At 37.0% G+C, this 15,959-nt stretch overlaps 1 protein-coding gene across 1 annotated transcript; it reads left to right on the forward strand.

Moving 5' to 3' along the window:
* Positions 1 to 1,364: 1,364 nt before the first annotated feature.
* Positions 1,365 to 15,913, forward strand: oclna (occludin a). The gene is made up of 9 exons (XM_051685105.1): positions 1,365 to 1,699; positions 2,100 to 2,162; positions 4,707 to 5,373; positions 8,086 to 8,247; positions 11,900 to 12,027; positions 13,304 to 13,486; positions 13,600 to 13,771; positions 13,998 to 14,039; positions 15,325 to 15,913. Exons 2-9 carry the CDS (start codon positions 2,101 to 2,103, stop codon positions 15,421 to 15,423), a joined length of 1,515 nt encoding a protein of 504 aa, XP_051541065.1. The 5' UTR covers positions 1,365 to 1,699; position 2,100; the 3' UTR covers positions 15,424 to 15,913.
* The last annotated feature ends 46 nt before the right edge of the window (positions 15,914 to 15,959 follow it).

The following is a 15,959-nucleotide window of genomic DNA, read 5'->3' on the forward strand; positions in this document are numbered from 1 at the left end:
GTCTGGTGAGTTTGCTGGCCAGTCAAGCACACCAACACCATGGTCATTTAACCAACTTTTGGTGCTTTTGGCAGTGTGGGCAGGTGCCAAATCCTGCTGGAAAATGAAATCAGCATCTTTAAAAAGCTGGTCAGCAGAAGGAAGCATGAAGTGCTCCAAAATTTCTTGGTAAACGGGTGCAGTGACTTTGGTTTTCAAAAAACACAAAGGACCAACACCAGCAGATGACATTGCACCCCAAATCATCACAGACTGTGGAAACTTAACACTGGACTTCAAGCAACTTGGGCTATGAGCTTCTCCACCCTTCCTCCAGACTCTAGGACCTTGGTTTCCAAATGAAATACAAAACTTGCTCTCGTCTGAAAAGAGGACTTTGGACCACTGGGCAACAGTCCAGTTCTTCTTCTCCTTAGCCCAGGTAAGACGCCTCTGACGTTGTCTGTGGTTCAGGAGTGGCTTAACAAGAGGAATACGACAACTGTAACCAAATTCCTTGACATGTCTGTGTGTGTGGCTCTTGATGCCTTGACCCCAGCCTCAGTCCATTCCTTGTGAAGTTCACCCAAATTCTTGAATCGATTTTGCTTGACAATCATAAGGCTGCGGTTCTCTCGGTTGGTTGTGCATCTTTTTCTTCCACACTTTTTCCTTCCACTCAACTTTCTGTTAACATGCTTGGATACAGCACTCTGTGAACAGCCAGCTTCTTTGGCAATGAATGTTTGTGGCTTACCCTCCTTGTGAAGGGTGTCAATGATTGTCTTCTGGACAACTGTCAGATCAGCAGTCTTCCCCATGATTGTGTAGCCTAGTGAACCAAAATGAGAGACCATTTTGAAGGCTCAGGAAATCTTTGCAGGTGTTTTGAGTTGATTAGCTGATTGGCATGTCAAAATATTCTAATTTTTTGAGATAGTGAATTGGTGGGTTTTTGTTAAATGTGAGCCAAAATCATCACAATTAAAAGAACCAAAGACTTAAACTACTTCAGTCTGTGTGCATTGAATTTATTTAATACACGAGTTTCACAATTTGAGTTGAATTACTGAAATAAATGAACTTTTCCACGACATTCTAATTTATTGAGATGCACCTGTATTTATGCCAACAGTTTATGTCACATTCTCACCATGTGGTTGTAAGAAGTTTGTACAGTAGCTTTTGTTCTTTCTTGCTACCCATTTTCAAAGTAAATATTTGATTGAAATAACCCCCACAGATACAGCCAGGTAAATTTCACTACTCTTTTGTTAACTTGCATGTTAACTATGCATGTGTGTGTGTGTGTGTGTTTTTATGCTTTTGTTTGTTAGATATTTGTCTCCTCAAACACCAGACAATCTATCTAGTGTGCTGCCTACCTAGACAGGGAACTATAGACATTATTCATAATTTTTCCAATAGTTATTTAGTAATAATGTATTCAGTTATTTATATATTTTGTCAATAATTTTGGGCATCATAGACCTAGTAAGCTTCCCGTGGGCATCATAAAGTTAGTAGGTTGCCTATCTAGACATCTATGTAGGCCTTAGGCAGCATAACCTTAGTGATCTGCATTTTTCTCCATCAGCAGCATTGCTTATTTGGAACGAGTAAAGAAAAAGAAATGCCGCTTTGTGGGCGGGGTTTAGTCATCTTAAGCGCAGGTTAGTCTCACCTGAGCAGTGTCACTGCGCGAGAGCTCCACGAACAGGTGAGACTCCAACTACAATCATCACACTCATCATTTCTATACTTTAATCCATAACACACTACATCCGAAGACTCTGCTTTAATTAAAGAGTAATTAATGTTGAAAATGTGAGTTTTACCTGAGAAACAACGCCATCGTTTCAGGTGATTTAAATGTGGAGAAGCATTTCAAAATCACGAATCACAAATCTATATTATGTTTACAGATATATTGTATTTCTCTTGGGAAATTGAAATATAACCTTCATTTTTACATCGTGTTGATTGAGTGTCACACACTAATATTGTCGTTTTAATCAGTGCTGTCGAAATAAGATTAAATGAACTGGTTTTTACATCGTTTAAAATATGAAATGTAGATAAAGTGCTTTTATGTTTGTTTGTGTTTTCCCTCTATACAGAATGTCTTCTAATCCGAATGGGAGTCCGCCGCCCTATGATTATGAACACACTGAAAATAATTAGTGAGTATCGACTGTCACCTCACTGTGTTGCCTGTGAACACATTTTAGGAGGGTTGTAACTTTTTAAAAATATTGAAATCGGTCTGATTATGCCGAAATTGGAAGCTGATTATGAGTGTTTTTTTTTTAAGGTTTTTGACCTGAATAGACAAATATAGGAAGCCGATAATATAAAGGGTTGACTGTAAACCTTTTTTTTTTTCTATGGCAGGATTCAAAGTAACTAATCTCTTGTACCTAGTACAATAAAAATCAAAAACTTAAATTGAATAGAATTAGGGATGCTTTTGCACCATATATCGGCAAAGTGTGTGTATAGATATATACATACAGGGTTGGGAGGGTTACTTTTGTAATGTATTCCACTACAGATTACAGAATACATGCTGTAAAATGTAATCTGTAATGTATTCCATTAGATTACTCAAGGTCAGTAATGTAATCTAAATACTTTGGATTACTTCTTCAGCACTGGCAGATTTTTTCACTTGTTTTGACTATAAAAAGTCAGTACAGTAAGACAAAATACACATGTTAAAAATACGTTCTCTGAAAAACCGAAATATCTTATGCAGTGTTGTTTCTAAAACAAGATAAATCAAACTGATCTTGTTTTAAGGATTTTTAGATATTTTTACAGGAAAACAATACAAAAATTATTATCAAGAATATGATTTTTGCCCTAATATCAAAGATCTTACTAGAAAAAAAGAAATTATGATCCAACGTGAATTTTCTTGATAAAAATATGATCGTGTCTGGTAACGTGCATGTAAAATGGCTAGAAATAGCATTTTATCTTAGCGTAAAGCTGACAATTTACACTAGGTTTATTTCTATTTCTTCTGCTCCAAACTTACTTCAAACTTACTTCTCTGTCTGCTCGTATGAATGTAACACATCATAAGAAAGTGTTTCACCGCTGTTCAAATGCACTTTGGATCACATCATTTATATGTATAAATGTTTTCCATCTGAAAGGACTAAATATTAAATGAAACAAATGACAATAAGATGCAAAGTAATCTCTTCAGTAATCAAAGTACTTTTTGAATGTAACTGTATTCTGATTACTAATGATTTAAATTGTAACTGTAATGGAATACAGTTACTTATATTTTGTATTTTAAATACGTAATCCCGTTACATGTATTCCGTTACTCCCCAACCCTGAATATATATATATATATATAAATTAAAGTTTTTTCAGTCTGAATAGGTTCATATTGGAAGTAAATATTATTATTTTTTTCTCAATTTATTTTTATTTATTTATTTTTTACAATGAAAGGTTCCAAAAGTACAAAATACTTTTATCCATCTTTTGTACTTTACTTTAGAATTACTTGAAACTAAGAATGCACCGATTTTTATAGTTTGGATAATAATCATTTTTGTAATGGCCGATAACCGATATAATGGTTGATTTGTTATTATAAATCTATAATGTTATGCTTTCGTTAAACAAAGTATGCTTAAAAAGCATACAAAAATGTGAACAACATTTAATTATCGGTTATCGGTATCTGCCAAAATGTATCGGTGCCTCCATCTTTTCTACTGTACATTATCATGTCTGATCTTACTTGAAACTAAGAATGCACCAATATTTATAGTTTGGATAATAATCATTTTTGTAATGGCCGATAACCGATATAATGGTTGATTTGTTATTATAAATCTATAATGTTATGCTTTCGTTAAACAAAGTATGCTTAAAAAGCATACAAAAAAGTGAACAACATTTAATTATCGGTTATCGGTATCTGCCAAAATTTATCGGTGCCGCCATCTTTTCTACTGTACATTATAATGTCTCATGTCTGATCTTACTTGATACTAAGATTGCACGATATTTATAGTTTGGCCGATATATTTTTTTGTTATGGCCGATAACCGATATAACGGTCAATTTATTATTATAAATCGATAATTTTATGCTTTCTTTAAACAAAATATGCTTAAAAAGCATACAAAAATGTGAACAACATTTAATTATCGGTTATCGGTATCTGCCAAAATGTATCGGTGCCTCCATCTTTTCTACTGTACATTATAATGTCTCATGTCTGATCTTACTTGAAACTAAGAATGCACCAATATTTATAGTTTGGCCGATAACCGATATAATGGTTGATTTATTATTATAAATCTGTAATATTATGCTTTCTTTAAACAAAATCTGCAAAAAAAGCATACAAAAAACTTAACAATATTAATCATCGGTTATCGGTATCTGCCAAAATGTATCGGTGCCTCCATCTTTTCTACTGTACATTTTATAATGTTTCATGTCTGATTTCACTTGAAACTGAGAATGCACCGATATTTATAGTTTGGCCAATAATAATTTGTGTTACGGCTGATAACCGATATAATGGTCGATTTACTATTATAAAGCTATAATTTTATGCTTTTTTTTAAACAAAATATGCTTAAAGCATACATAAAAAAGTGAACAAAATTATCATGTCTGCCAAAATGTATTGGTGCCTCCCTAATACGAATGCGTTTCTAAAACCGTATTCATTATTTCCTCCCTAGCAATGTTGTACCACAGCCTGCGTACTCGTTTTACCCCGATGATGAGTTCCAGCATTTCTACCGCTGGACGTCTCCACCGGGCATCATAAAGATCATGTGTGTGCTCTCTGTTATCTGCTCTGTGGGCATCTTTGTGTGCGTTGCCTCCACTCTGGCCTGGGATACGGATGCAGGCGCAGCTGGGTTCGGCTCATATGGAGGCTCATATGGAGGCTCATACGGAGGCTCATATGGAAGCTCTTATGGAGGGGGCTACGGAGGCTACGGAGGAGGTGGCTATGGAATGGGTGGATACGGCGGAGGCTACGGATATGGTATCCTCGGCTCTCAAAATGACCCCAGGCAAGGCAAGGGCTTCATGATCGCCATGGCGATCATCGCTTTCATCACTCTCCTCGTCATCTTCATCATGATCATTTCCCACCAGAAGATGTGCCGAGGCAGGAAGTTCTACCTGGCTGTCATTATTATCAGTGCCATTATGGCCTTTTTCATGTTGATCGCCACCATTGTCTACCTGGTCACAGTGTACCCTATGGCCCAGACCTCCGGGTCTATGCAGTTTAATCAAGTGTACAGCATGTGTGCAGCTTACCAGCAGCCTCAGATGTCGGGTGCATTTGTGAACCAGTACCTGTATCACTACTGCGTTGTGGACCCTCAGGAGGTGAGCACACTTGCCTGCGTGTGGTTTACTCGTCTCTTATTCTATCAGAGTTTGCCTTTGGCTTGATTTAAGGTGCTTTCCATTCAGAATTGATCATCCCAATGCCCTATTCCCTTATAAGACTTTACCTTCCACTGTGAGAGCTTCATAAGGCTGAATAGTGTGGGGCCATTCGGAACACACTTTTTAAGTAATTTAAGTAATTCTGTTCGAAACAAACCTAAAGCTTGGCTACCATGATTGTTCTCCCTTCGAAGAGCCCTGCGATGGCATTTATGCCGTTTGGAATGCAGTCGAGTGTTATGACATCAGTGGAAATTTTAATTATTCTGCTGACACCCTTAAGAATCAGTTTGTGTTTTTATTAAAAGTGGATCTTAAACATCTTCTATAGGCTTTCAGTGTTTATGCTGTTATATTTTAATCTGGATTTCACCATGAAAGTAGCCATAGAAGCTGGCATGATGTTAACAACAAGTTAGTGGCGTAATTAAAATTACATTAAAGGTGCTGTAAGTGATTTTAGCCATTCTAGAATGTCCTCAAACTGAGCCGTTGAATTAGCCACACCCCCTTTTTTTCCAAAACCCTGCACTCCAAAGATACCAAATGAGCTATACTGAGACCAACACAAGCAGAAACGTTTGTCAAAACAACAGTAGTAAAATAGCGCCCTCTACTGACAACTGTTATGAGCAACATGGCATAAAAATGCCAGTAAGCCTCAATAATTCGCCGCAACTACAACACTACGAGAACGTGCAAAATGATTGACGGGCAGAAAGCGTCATTGTCCACGGACATTTTTTATTTGTATTTTTTTGCTGTTTTAGTCTAGAGCTGTCACAGAGACTGGTGAGATATCTCAGGACACTTATTTCATTAATATCTTTCAGGGAGTAGTAAAAAATGTCCATACATTTCCATGAAAAATATCACTTACAGCACCTTTAAGCTACTTTAGCATTGTAAGTAATATTCATAATATTTCAAAAGGAGAATTTTTTTTGAAGAATCTTGATGCAGCTCTTTTTCATACAATGCAATTTCATCTGAAACTCCATAAAAGCACCATAAATTAGTCCATATGACCCATACGGTACATTTTAAGTCTTCTGAAACCATGCAATAGTTTTGTGTGAAAAACTTCAGCTCTCAAAACAAAAATGTCACCGTTAGATATGTTGCATCAAGTTTGATGTCAATAGCTGGGATTCCATCCATGTATTTTTATGCACATTTTGGGATATCGCATAAAAACTGCTGGATGGAAACAGCAAGATGCTTATAAAATCTCCAAAATGCGCATCACAAATGTGTACGCTCGCTTGAGGTGGATACAATTATTCGATAAGAAGAAATGCGCATCAACTGTGATGGAAACACGTTTTCAGAATAAACTTCTATTGAATTTATTAGGAATAAACAATGCACATCAAAGTCATTTAACTGAATATTTCGTTCATAACTGGACTAACAAGCGCACTAATTATCGCATCTAATATGTTGCTCTGGTCATTCTGAAATATCGGTGTCCTGAAAACCCAAAGCCCGTTTAGAGTTTGCAGAGAAAAATAAGTCTAATACAAACTTGAACTGTGCCGCAGAGCAGGTTTGAAAATTTTGAAAAATATCAAATAGATCTGCATGACGAATAAAGTCATAATGGCGGAGAAACACACACACATTGTGCTCCCAAAAATGTGTCATGCACTGTTGCTCCCAAACATGAGACAAAGTTTTTTACAGTGTTTTGTCTGCGTGCTATAAAACGCAAATATTTTATAAAAAAAAAACAAAAAAAAAAAAAGAGAGAGAGAGAGTACAATTTCCCCGGATGTGACTGTTTTGTTCTTTTGAACACGTTGGATGGAAACGTGGCTTTATTCGCACTTTGTTCTTTCGATATTCTAATTTTTTGCGTAAATTAAATTTGCATTTTGGATGGAAACATTGCTAGCGACGTTTTGGCAAAAGACGCACGAGAACTGATGACGTTTAATATCATTGACTTCTAATTTCTGCCATAGACATCATATTTGTTTTGATGGCTGCAGCAGAGAGGAATATTTTTTAGTAAATAACGACTTGCATTTTTTAGTCTGTTCCTCGCATTAAAGGTGCTGTAAGCTATTTTAGCTGTTCTACTTCCACGAGACTGAGCCGTTGAATTAGCCATGCCCCCTCTTTCCAAAACCCCGCACTCCAATGATACCAAATTAGCTTTGAGACTGACATAGTGCAGAAATGATTGTTAAAAACAACAGCTGCAAAATAGCGCCCTCAACTGACAACTGTTATGAACAACATGACACAAAAATGGCATTAAGCCTCAGTAATTCGCTGAAACTACAATACTATGAGAACGTGCAAAATGATTGACAGGTCGAAAGCGTCATTGTCTGAGGATACATTAGAATTGCTGTTTAGAGAGTCTAGAGCTGTTACAGAGACAGGTGAGAAATCTGAAGACATTTATTTCATTAATATCTTTCAGGTAGCGGGACATTTTTTTGCATACCTTTCCATGAAAAAAAAATCACTTACAGCACCTTTAAGCGGTATTACGGCATTGTATGAAAAGGAGCTGAGTGAAAAATGATTTCAAACATCACTTTTTGTATAACACGTAAAAACGAAAGTCATACTGGTTTAAAACAGCATGAGGGGAAGCACAGTAAATGTTGACGATCTTCATCTGTTCTCATTCAGGCAGTCGCTCTTGTTTTGGGCTTCATCGTCACCGCGGCCCTCATCATCATCATGGTCTTTGCCATTAAGACCCGTCAACGGATCAATTATCACGGGAAAGACAACATCCTGTGGAGGCGTGTGAAAGAGATCGAGAACTCACCCCAGGATGTGGAGGATTGGGTGAGCAAATTTTTATTGCTCATAGATTGTCCTTTCATCGCTCTGGAAATGTAAAGATGCCATCAGCTATGTATTAACTGTGTTTCTCCTAAAAGTTCCTTTGAAGCAGGACCACTTTAGATATTGAGATTAAAAGTCGATGAATATGGATTTTTCAGTGACCGATTCTTAAGACTGTTTCATTTGGTGTCTGTCCCCCAGTCTTGAAGATTTGGTTACATCATTGTTTAGGAGATTTAAGAGATCTCCTTTGTCCTTAAACTCATTGTGCATTGTGACTTAGTCCCGTTTCACACAGAAGGTCTATTCTACACACCATGAAGTAAATGTCTGGTTGAACTCTACACCTGTTGCCAAACAAGCAGCTCTTTAAGCACCAACTCTCAACTCTCTTGTTGATCTCTCAGTCAAGGGATCTTGACATCTGATTGTGAATATAGATGGCCTGTGTTGTTTTCTGTTGCTGTAGGTGGTCAGACCTGTTTGACAGTGTTGTAATGGTGTATTATGGGGGAGGGCAGCTCTCGCCATTGGTTTCTAGGTGTGGCTTGTTGTGACAGTTTCAGTCATAAATGTGTATTGGCATATTTGGCAAAAAGTTAAGTAATTTATAATGTGCAACTCTGGCAAAAGTTCAGTAGATTTGTGTTTTGTTAGATTTTGTTTTGTAATACAGATTAATTATGTATTTGATGTTTTAAGACACATCAGTTTAAAAAAATAAATTAAAGGTCAATTACAATATGTGATTATGTATATTTTAAACTTTTCCAAGCAAAGACAGATTTTTTTGTATGTTTTCGTCTTTTATTTTCTTTTAAGTATGGCATTATTTGCTTAAGGCAGACTGGTTCAACCAGAAATGTGAATCTACAGTATGTAGGACAAATGTGGTGTAACATGCTCACCGTGTTTCAGGGGCTGTGCTTCATGTATAGTAACACATAGCAGTTCACATTAAAATATGTTGTAGTTCTAGGAAAAATGGTAGGAGTAGATTTTGTGCAGGAGTCTTTTACAGAAGTGCTGGATGACATTTGTCGGCTACCTCACGATAGGCACATCGAAACGTCTGCTATTTGCACCTTGCAATCCATCCAACATCTGAAGAATCCACCTAGAGCTTTGAGTTTGTACCAAAACATATGGATACTTAAGGAGTATTCAAAAGTGCAGTTCAGAAGTCGGAGACCAATGATATATATATATATATATATTTTTTTTTTTTTTGCATTATTCTAATTTAATAAGTTTTTCATTACAAATGATATTATCATTAGAGCTGTCAATCAATTAAAATGTTTAACCAAATTAATTGCATTATGTGCCTATTAATTAGTCGAATAATCACATATCAGTATTTACTGAGAAAGGCCCCCAAATAAAGATAATTTGGTATATAATAATTAAAATAACTATAAATATAATAAATATTATAATTCAGTTAATTAAAATACATTTATTTCTATATCATTGAAAATAACCCTATTATTACTAAGTCCCTCTGCTCTATTTTTAATTGTTGGTCTATATACTCATGCATCATGCATCTTACTTTCATTGTCACGTCTCACTAGTTTTCAGCGTCTCTAGTTACATGAGCTGTGCTTTGTGCATGCTGTGTCAAGGTAAACATACAGTGCTGTGAAAAAGCATTTGCCCCCATACTGAATTCTGTACAAATACAGTTTGTAAATCATAATGTTATTTATTGAAGCAAAACAGTTATCCAATACCAACTGGGCGGCCTGTGTTAAGTATTTGCCCCCTTAGTTACTAAAATCCCAAATCTATGAAACTGCATTCATAATGGGGTTCAGCTGGACTAGACACACCCAAGCCTGATTACTGCCAGCCCAATTCAGTCAAATCAACACCTAAATAGAACTTTTACAGCAGCATGAAGTTGGCTAAAAGGTCTCACCCAGTGACACACTGTGCCAAGGTCGAAAGAAATTCCAGAAATGATGAGGAAAAAGGTGATTGAAATACATCAGTCTGGGAAGGGTTTCAAAGGCTCTGGGACTCCAAAGAACCACAGTGAGAGCCATTATCTCCAAATGGAGAAAACTTGGCACAGTAGTGAACCTTCCCAGAAGTGGCTGACCTTCCAAAATTCCTCCAAGAGCACAGCGACGACTCATCCAGGAAGTCACAAAAAAGCCAAGGACAACATCCAAGGAACTGCAGGCCTCTCTCTCATCAATAAAGGTCACTGTTCATGACTCCACTATCAGAAAGACACTGGTTAAAAATGCCATCCATGGAAGAGTGGCGAGGTGAAAACCACTGCTAACCCAGAAGAACATTAAAGCTCGTCTGAATTTTGCCAAAACACATCTTGATGATCCTCAAAGCTTTTGGGAGAATGTTCTGTGGACTGATGAGTCGAAAGTGGAACTGTTTGGAAGACGGGTCCCGTTACATCTGGTGTAAATCAAACACGGAATTCCACAAAAAGAACATCATACCTACAGTTAAGCATGGTGGTGGTAGTGTGATGGTGTGGGGATGCTTTGCTGCTTCAGGGCGACTTACAATAATTGAGGGAAACATGAAATCTGCTCTCTACCAGTAAATCCTAAAGGAGAACGTCCGGTCATCAGTCCATGAGTTGAAGCTCAAGCGCAACTGGATGCCGGTAGTCTTAAAGAGACAGTACCGATTAAGCATGTGTTCTACATTTCAGTGTGTGGCAGGGCGGAGGGCGGGGCCGGGTCATGATTCTACACACCCGGCTCCTAATCACGCTGATTAGCCGGAGAGGGATAAGGGCCGACTGGAGACGGCAGTGTGACAGAGAGAGAGTTACGGACAGCTGTCCGACACCTGTGTGTGTGTGTGTGTTTGTGTCTTTTGGTTTAAGTCCATTATTAAACTATTATTTATATTATCAAGCCATTTCTCACCACCTCATTTCCATGAATGTGTTACACAGTGTAAATACTTGTAAATACTACAAATTATGCAAGTAAACAATAAAAATGTAACAAAAATACTGTATATATGCAACATAATACAGTATATGCAATTCCAAGACATTAATTGATGGAATAGACTGAATTTGATAAAATATAATTTGTAAAATTAATATTTTTGAATTGTACCTAGAATGGTTAACTAAAAGGTTTCTTTATAATTAAGATAATTAGCTGAGAATGATTTCTTTTATATGTAAGCAAAATGGACATTTGAACAGAAATATACCCATATTAACTGAAAACGAATCGAGAGCTTTCGAATCGGAATCGAGTTGGGAAATCTATATCAATACCCAGCCCTAGTTCCCTGTACAGCTGGAGTCGTGCTGACTGCCCCCTACTGCCACAAATGTCAAGATGGAACATCAAGTCTGAATTGGTCCAATGGTAGGACAATTCCTTATTTTGGAACTTGCGTACAGATTGGGGGCATGATTAATTCCGTAAAATGTGTGGGTAATTGTTTATATAATTAATTGCACTAAATTAACGCATTAAATCAACAGTTCTAATTATCATCATAAGAATTTGAGTGAAAAGGGAAATTGAAAAATGTGGTATTTGCCCATTATGGAAGTTCACTTAAAACTTAATGATCATGTTATCCAGCATGATTTGAGACCGTTGTATCTGTTGGTTTAAATAACAATAGTTGTCATGTTCTCTCTCAGGTAAATAATGTCAATGGAGTTCCTGATCCACTGTTGACTGACTATCCAGTGAAGTTCGGCGGTTCTAGAAATGATCTAGACGACTACAGTACAAATTATGACAAACCTCCTCACAGTGAAAGCCCTGTGTGAGTATAACCCTCATGCTGTGTTTTTGTATGCTGTAAGAAAACATTTATTAGTCACACTCTTTGCAAATCTCTTTTTGGTAGCCTATAAAAGTCTGACTCTTCTGTAGCTTGAAGACGATCATATGCGAGCTTGTCAAGTGAATGCATTAAATGTTCTTATAAGATTCCTGATAGAAACAAACCGAAACTGAGCAGAGAGGCAAAACTGGTAATGCAGAGGTGTTAAATAAAGATTCATGAGACGAAAGGTGAATAAGGACATTGTTTATTCATCACTTCCTTGTCCGACTGGGTTTCTCTCAGGGCTGTACCATTTCTGGAAAAAAAATAAAAAATGTGTGTACTTTGAGAGTATTTAGAGAGTTTAAAGGAATTGACGGCATAATATTGATCGCCACAAACCTTTTTGAGCAAAAATCGAGGTTACAGTGAGGCACTTACAATGGAAGGGCCCATTTTTGCAGATTTAAAGGCAGAAATGTGAAGCTTAAAATTGTATAAAAACACAAATGAAAACGTGTGTATTATTTGAGCTGTACAGTTCAAAATCGTTGTTTTTGTGGGATTACAGGGTTTACAGCATTATGTCATCATAGCAATGAAGTAATTGTTTTTATCACACTAAAATCATGTTAACACTCATTGTTTACATCTTGTGGCTATACTTTTGAAACGGTGAGTATTTTAACATATTGTAAGTGTCTCACTGGAACACAGATTATTTTTAGAAAAAGAGGGACGAGTCTAAATAATTTTTTGTGGTAATAAACATTATACCACAAATGCTATCATATTGAGCTTAAATTAAACCTGGAATATTCCTTAAAGTATATGATGCATGCCTCAGCTGTACTTGACCTGCTGTATTGTAATAGTTTCCGGAAACAAGTACACACGGTGGATACGATGACGAATCTGAGAAGGAATGAAAACCATGTTTTTGTTGTGGAGTGATTTATCTGGTGGAAATCTGTCTTGCATTGTAATCATTACAGAGCAAATGTGTTTCCATTGTACAGTGAAACTTGCAAGTAACTGTTACAAACCATTTTGACCATGGGTACACTTAGTAAAGGGTGTAAAAATGTTTTTAAAAACCATAACAAATTGAGAAAAAACAATGGGGCCCAGTTTAAATGTTTTTGTTATTCCAAACAGAATATTGTGCATAAACTATACTTACTTGTAAACAGAATTTTGAAATATTTGCACGTAGGTCTTATATGAAAGTACACAAATTGAGTGTAATGGTGCTCGTGTTTGTGTTGTTCAGGGAGGTTCAACGTGAACTCCCCGTTCGCAGTTCGGCTCCTCTAAGCAGTGCGTCAGACATTACCAGCTCTGCCGGACGACCCAAGAAACGGCGCGCTAGACGACCACGAACAGCCAGCGGACAGGATTATGAGACGGACTACGGCTCATCTGGAGATGAGCTGGACGATGAGGATTTCTTCATGTGGGTTCACGTATTTTAAAAAATGTACAATAAAGAAGAGTCTGCTCAACAATTAATTTAAGGAGTAGACTAAATGTTTTCTCGGTCCAATAAGGTCTTTTTGTTTTCAACAGTGAATTCCCTCCAATCGCTAATATTGATGAGCGAGAAGACTACAAGCGTCTGTTTGACAAAGACCATCAGGAGTACAAGGACCTCCAGGCAGAACTGGACCAGATCAACAAGCGTTTTGCTGAAGTGGACCGTGAACTCGATGACCTTCATGAAGGCAGCCCACAGTTCCTGGTATGAAAAGTCATCAGGGTTTTAAAGAGGGAATGTGTCTTGTTTTTGTTCTCACAGGATTGCCTGAGTTGGTGCTGAGTCGAGCATTTTCTCACCTGTTTGGTTTTGTTTGCCTTACAATGGCACATTCCAGTCCATTACGCTGTACTGTTTGCAAATAATTATCATTAATATGGAAAACTACGTTTGACTCTTGTTGCTGACTTCAGTTATTCTCGCGTAACAGGATGCCATGGACGAGTACAACATGCTAAAGGACAAAAAGAGGGTAAGAATGAGCTGAATCCAAGTTTTCTCACAGAAATGGACTACACTGAATGATGGTATCTTTAAAGTAATAAAAACTTGCCATTTGCAATCCATTTTGCAATGTGAAGTTTTTCTAAGTGAAACAGGATATTTAATGAGAAAAAAAAATGTAGGCCGGAACTTTGTTTTATCAATTGGGAATTGATTGGATCATGCAAATTGGGTGCTCCAATACTACGGTTAAAAAGCAAGAATTTCCATAAAAAAAATTTTTTTTTAAAAGACTGGAACCATGTGATTTTCATGACTTTTGGTTCTGTTAAAGGTTCTTGAACATGCATTTTACCACCGATGTGGACAGAACACCGTATTTAAACACTCCTGACAGTGTTCCTGAACAAATGACTCTTATGAGCCGTTCTTTTGAATCTACAGCGCAAAACATACAGCGCAACCAGTGTAGTCTGATTCATGAACAAATGACTCTTATGAACCGCTCCTTTTGAAACTACAGCGTGACCAGTGTAGTCTGATTCACGAACAAATGACTCTTATGAGCCGGTTCTTTTGAAACTACAGCAAGAAACACACAGCGCAACCAGTGTAGTCTGATTCATGAACAAATGAGTCTTATGAGCCGGTTCTTTTGAATCTACAGCAAGAAATGCACAGCGCAACCAGTGTAGTCTGATTCACGAACAAATGACTCTTATGAGCCGGTTCTTTTGAATCTACAGCAAGAAATGCACAGCGCAACCAGTGTAGTCTGATTCATGAACAAATGACTCTTATAAACCGCTTCTTTTGAAACTACAGCGTGACCAGTGTAGTCTGATTCACGAACAAATGACTCTTATGAACCGCTCCTTTTGAAAATACAGCACAACCAGTGTAGTCTGATTCATGAACAAATGACTCTTATGAGCCGGTTCTTTTGAATCTACAGCAAGAAATGCACAGTGCAACCAGTGTAGTCTGATTCATGAACAAATGACTCTTATGAACCGCTTCTTTTGAATCTACAGCAAGAAATGCACAGCGCAACCAGTGTAGTCTGATTCATGAACAAATGACTCTTATGAACCGCTTCTTTTGAAACTACAGCACAAAACATACAGTGCGCCCAGTGTAGTCCGATTCAAGAACAAATGACTCCTTTTTTAAAATGGACATATTTTTTATTTTATTGTTTTGCAATAACGTGCACTGATCAGACCAAAACCTGCAACATAAACTGAGTCAGTTTTGACTTCGTGTTCACTTTAATGGAAGAATAAAATGAATTCTCACTTATGTCTCTGCAGAGTGGCGATTACCAGGTGAAAAAGAAGAGATGCAAATATCTCAAATCGAAACTGAACCACATTAAAAAGATGGTGAGCGATTACGACCGGAGAACCTGAAGATCACAGACAAAGAATGCTGTGTAAAATTCCCATCACGGTAGGAAAAACAAATGACACTGGACAGTATTTAACAAATACCTTCTTGTATTGGTGTCTGTCCAGGTACGTGCATCATTACAGTTAGTGGGCCGGTCTGTTGCTTTCTGAATGATTTATTCATGTAGATATTAAGGTACACAAGCTCATAATGCCGAATGCAATATTTTTTCCAAATCTTCCATAATGAACTGGCTTCAAAATCAGGGTTCAAACCGTAATGTCTTTGTTTAAATGTTTGAGTAGTTGTTACATGTTAGGTTTTAAATTAGATTTAATTAGAACTTGTGGGTGTTTCGATATGACATGTTTATTTTATAGATGTATTTTTTTAGCTATTCAAAAGTTTCTCAGAGGATAAAATAAATGTGCCAATTGATTTGACATGCTGGGTGGTTTGGAACTCTTCATTCTTCACTAAACTGTGATCAGTAACCAGTAACCAGGTTACAGATAAAAATGTGTCGTTTAAGTTGTATTTATACCTTTTTTTTTTT

Source organism: Myxocyprinus asiaticus, chromosome 43 (genome assembly GCF_019703515.2).
Source record: "Myxocyprinus asiaticus isolate MX2 ecotype Aquarium Trade chromosome 43, UBuf_Myxa_2, whole genome shotgun sequence".
NCBI classification, from domain to species: Eukaryota; Metazoa; Chordata; class Actinopteri; order Cypriniformes; family Catostomidae; genus Myxocyprinus; species Myxocyprinus asiaticus.

Excerpts from the sequence above, each read along its gene's own strand:
- oclna (XM_051685105.1), top strand. The coding sequence starts at position 2,101 with ATGTCTTCTAATCCGAATGGGAGTCCGCCGCCCTATGATTATGAACAC. Across the intron at positions 2,163-4,706 it reads GAACACACTGAAAATAATTA|CAATGTTGTACCACAGCCTG; the intron begins GTGAGTATCGAC and ends TTTCCTCCCTAG. Across the intron at positions 13,772-13,997 it reads AAGGCAGCCCACAGTTCCTG|GATGCCATGGACGAGTACAA; the intron begins GTATGAAAAGTC and ends CTCGCGTAACAG.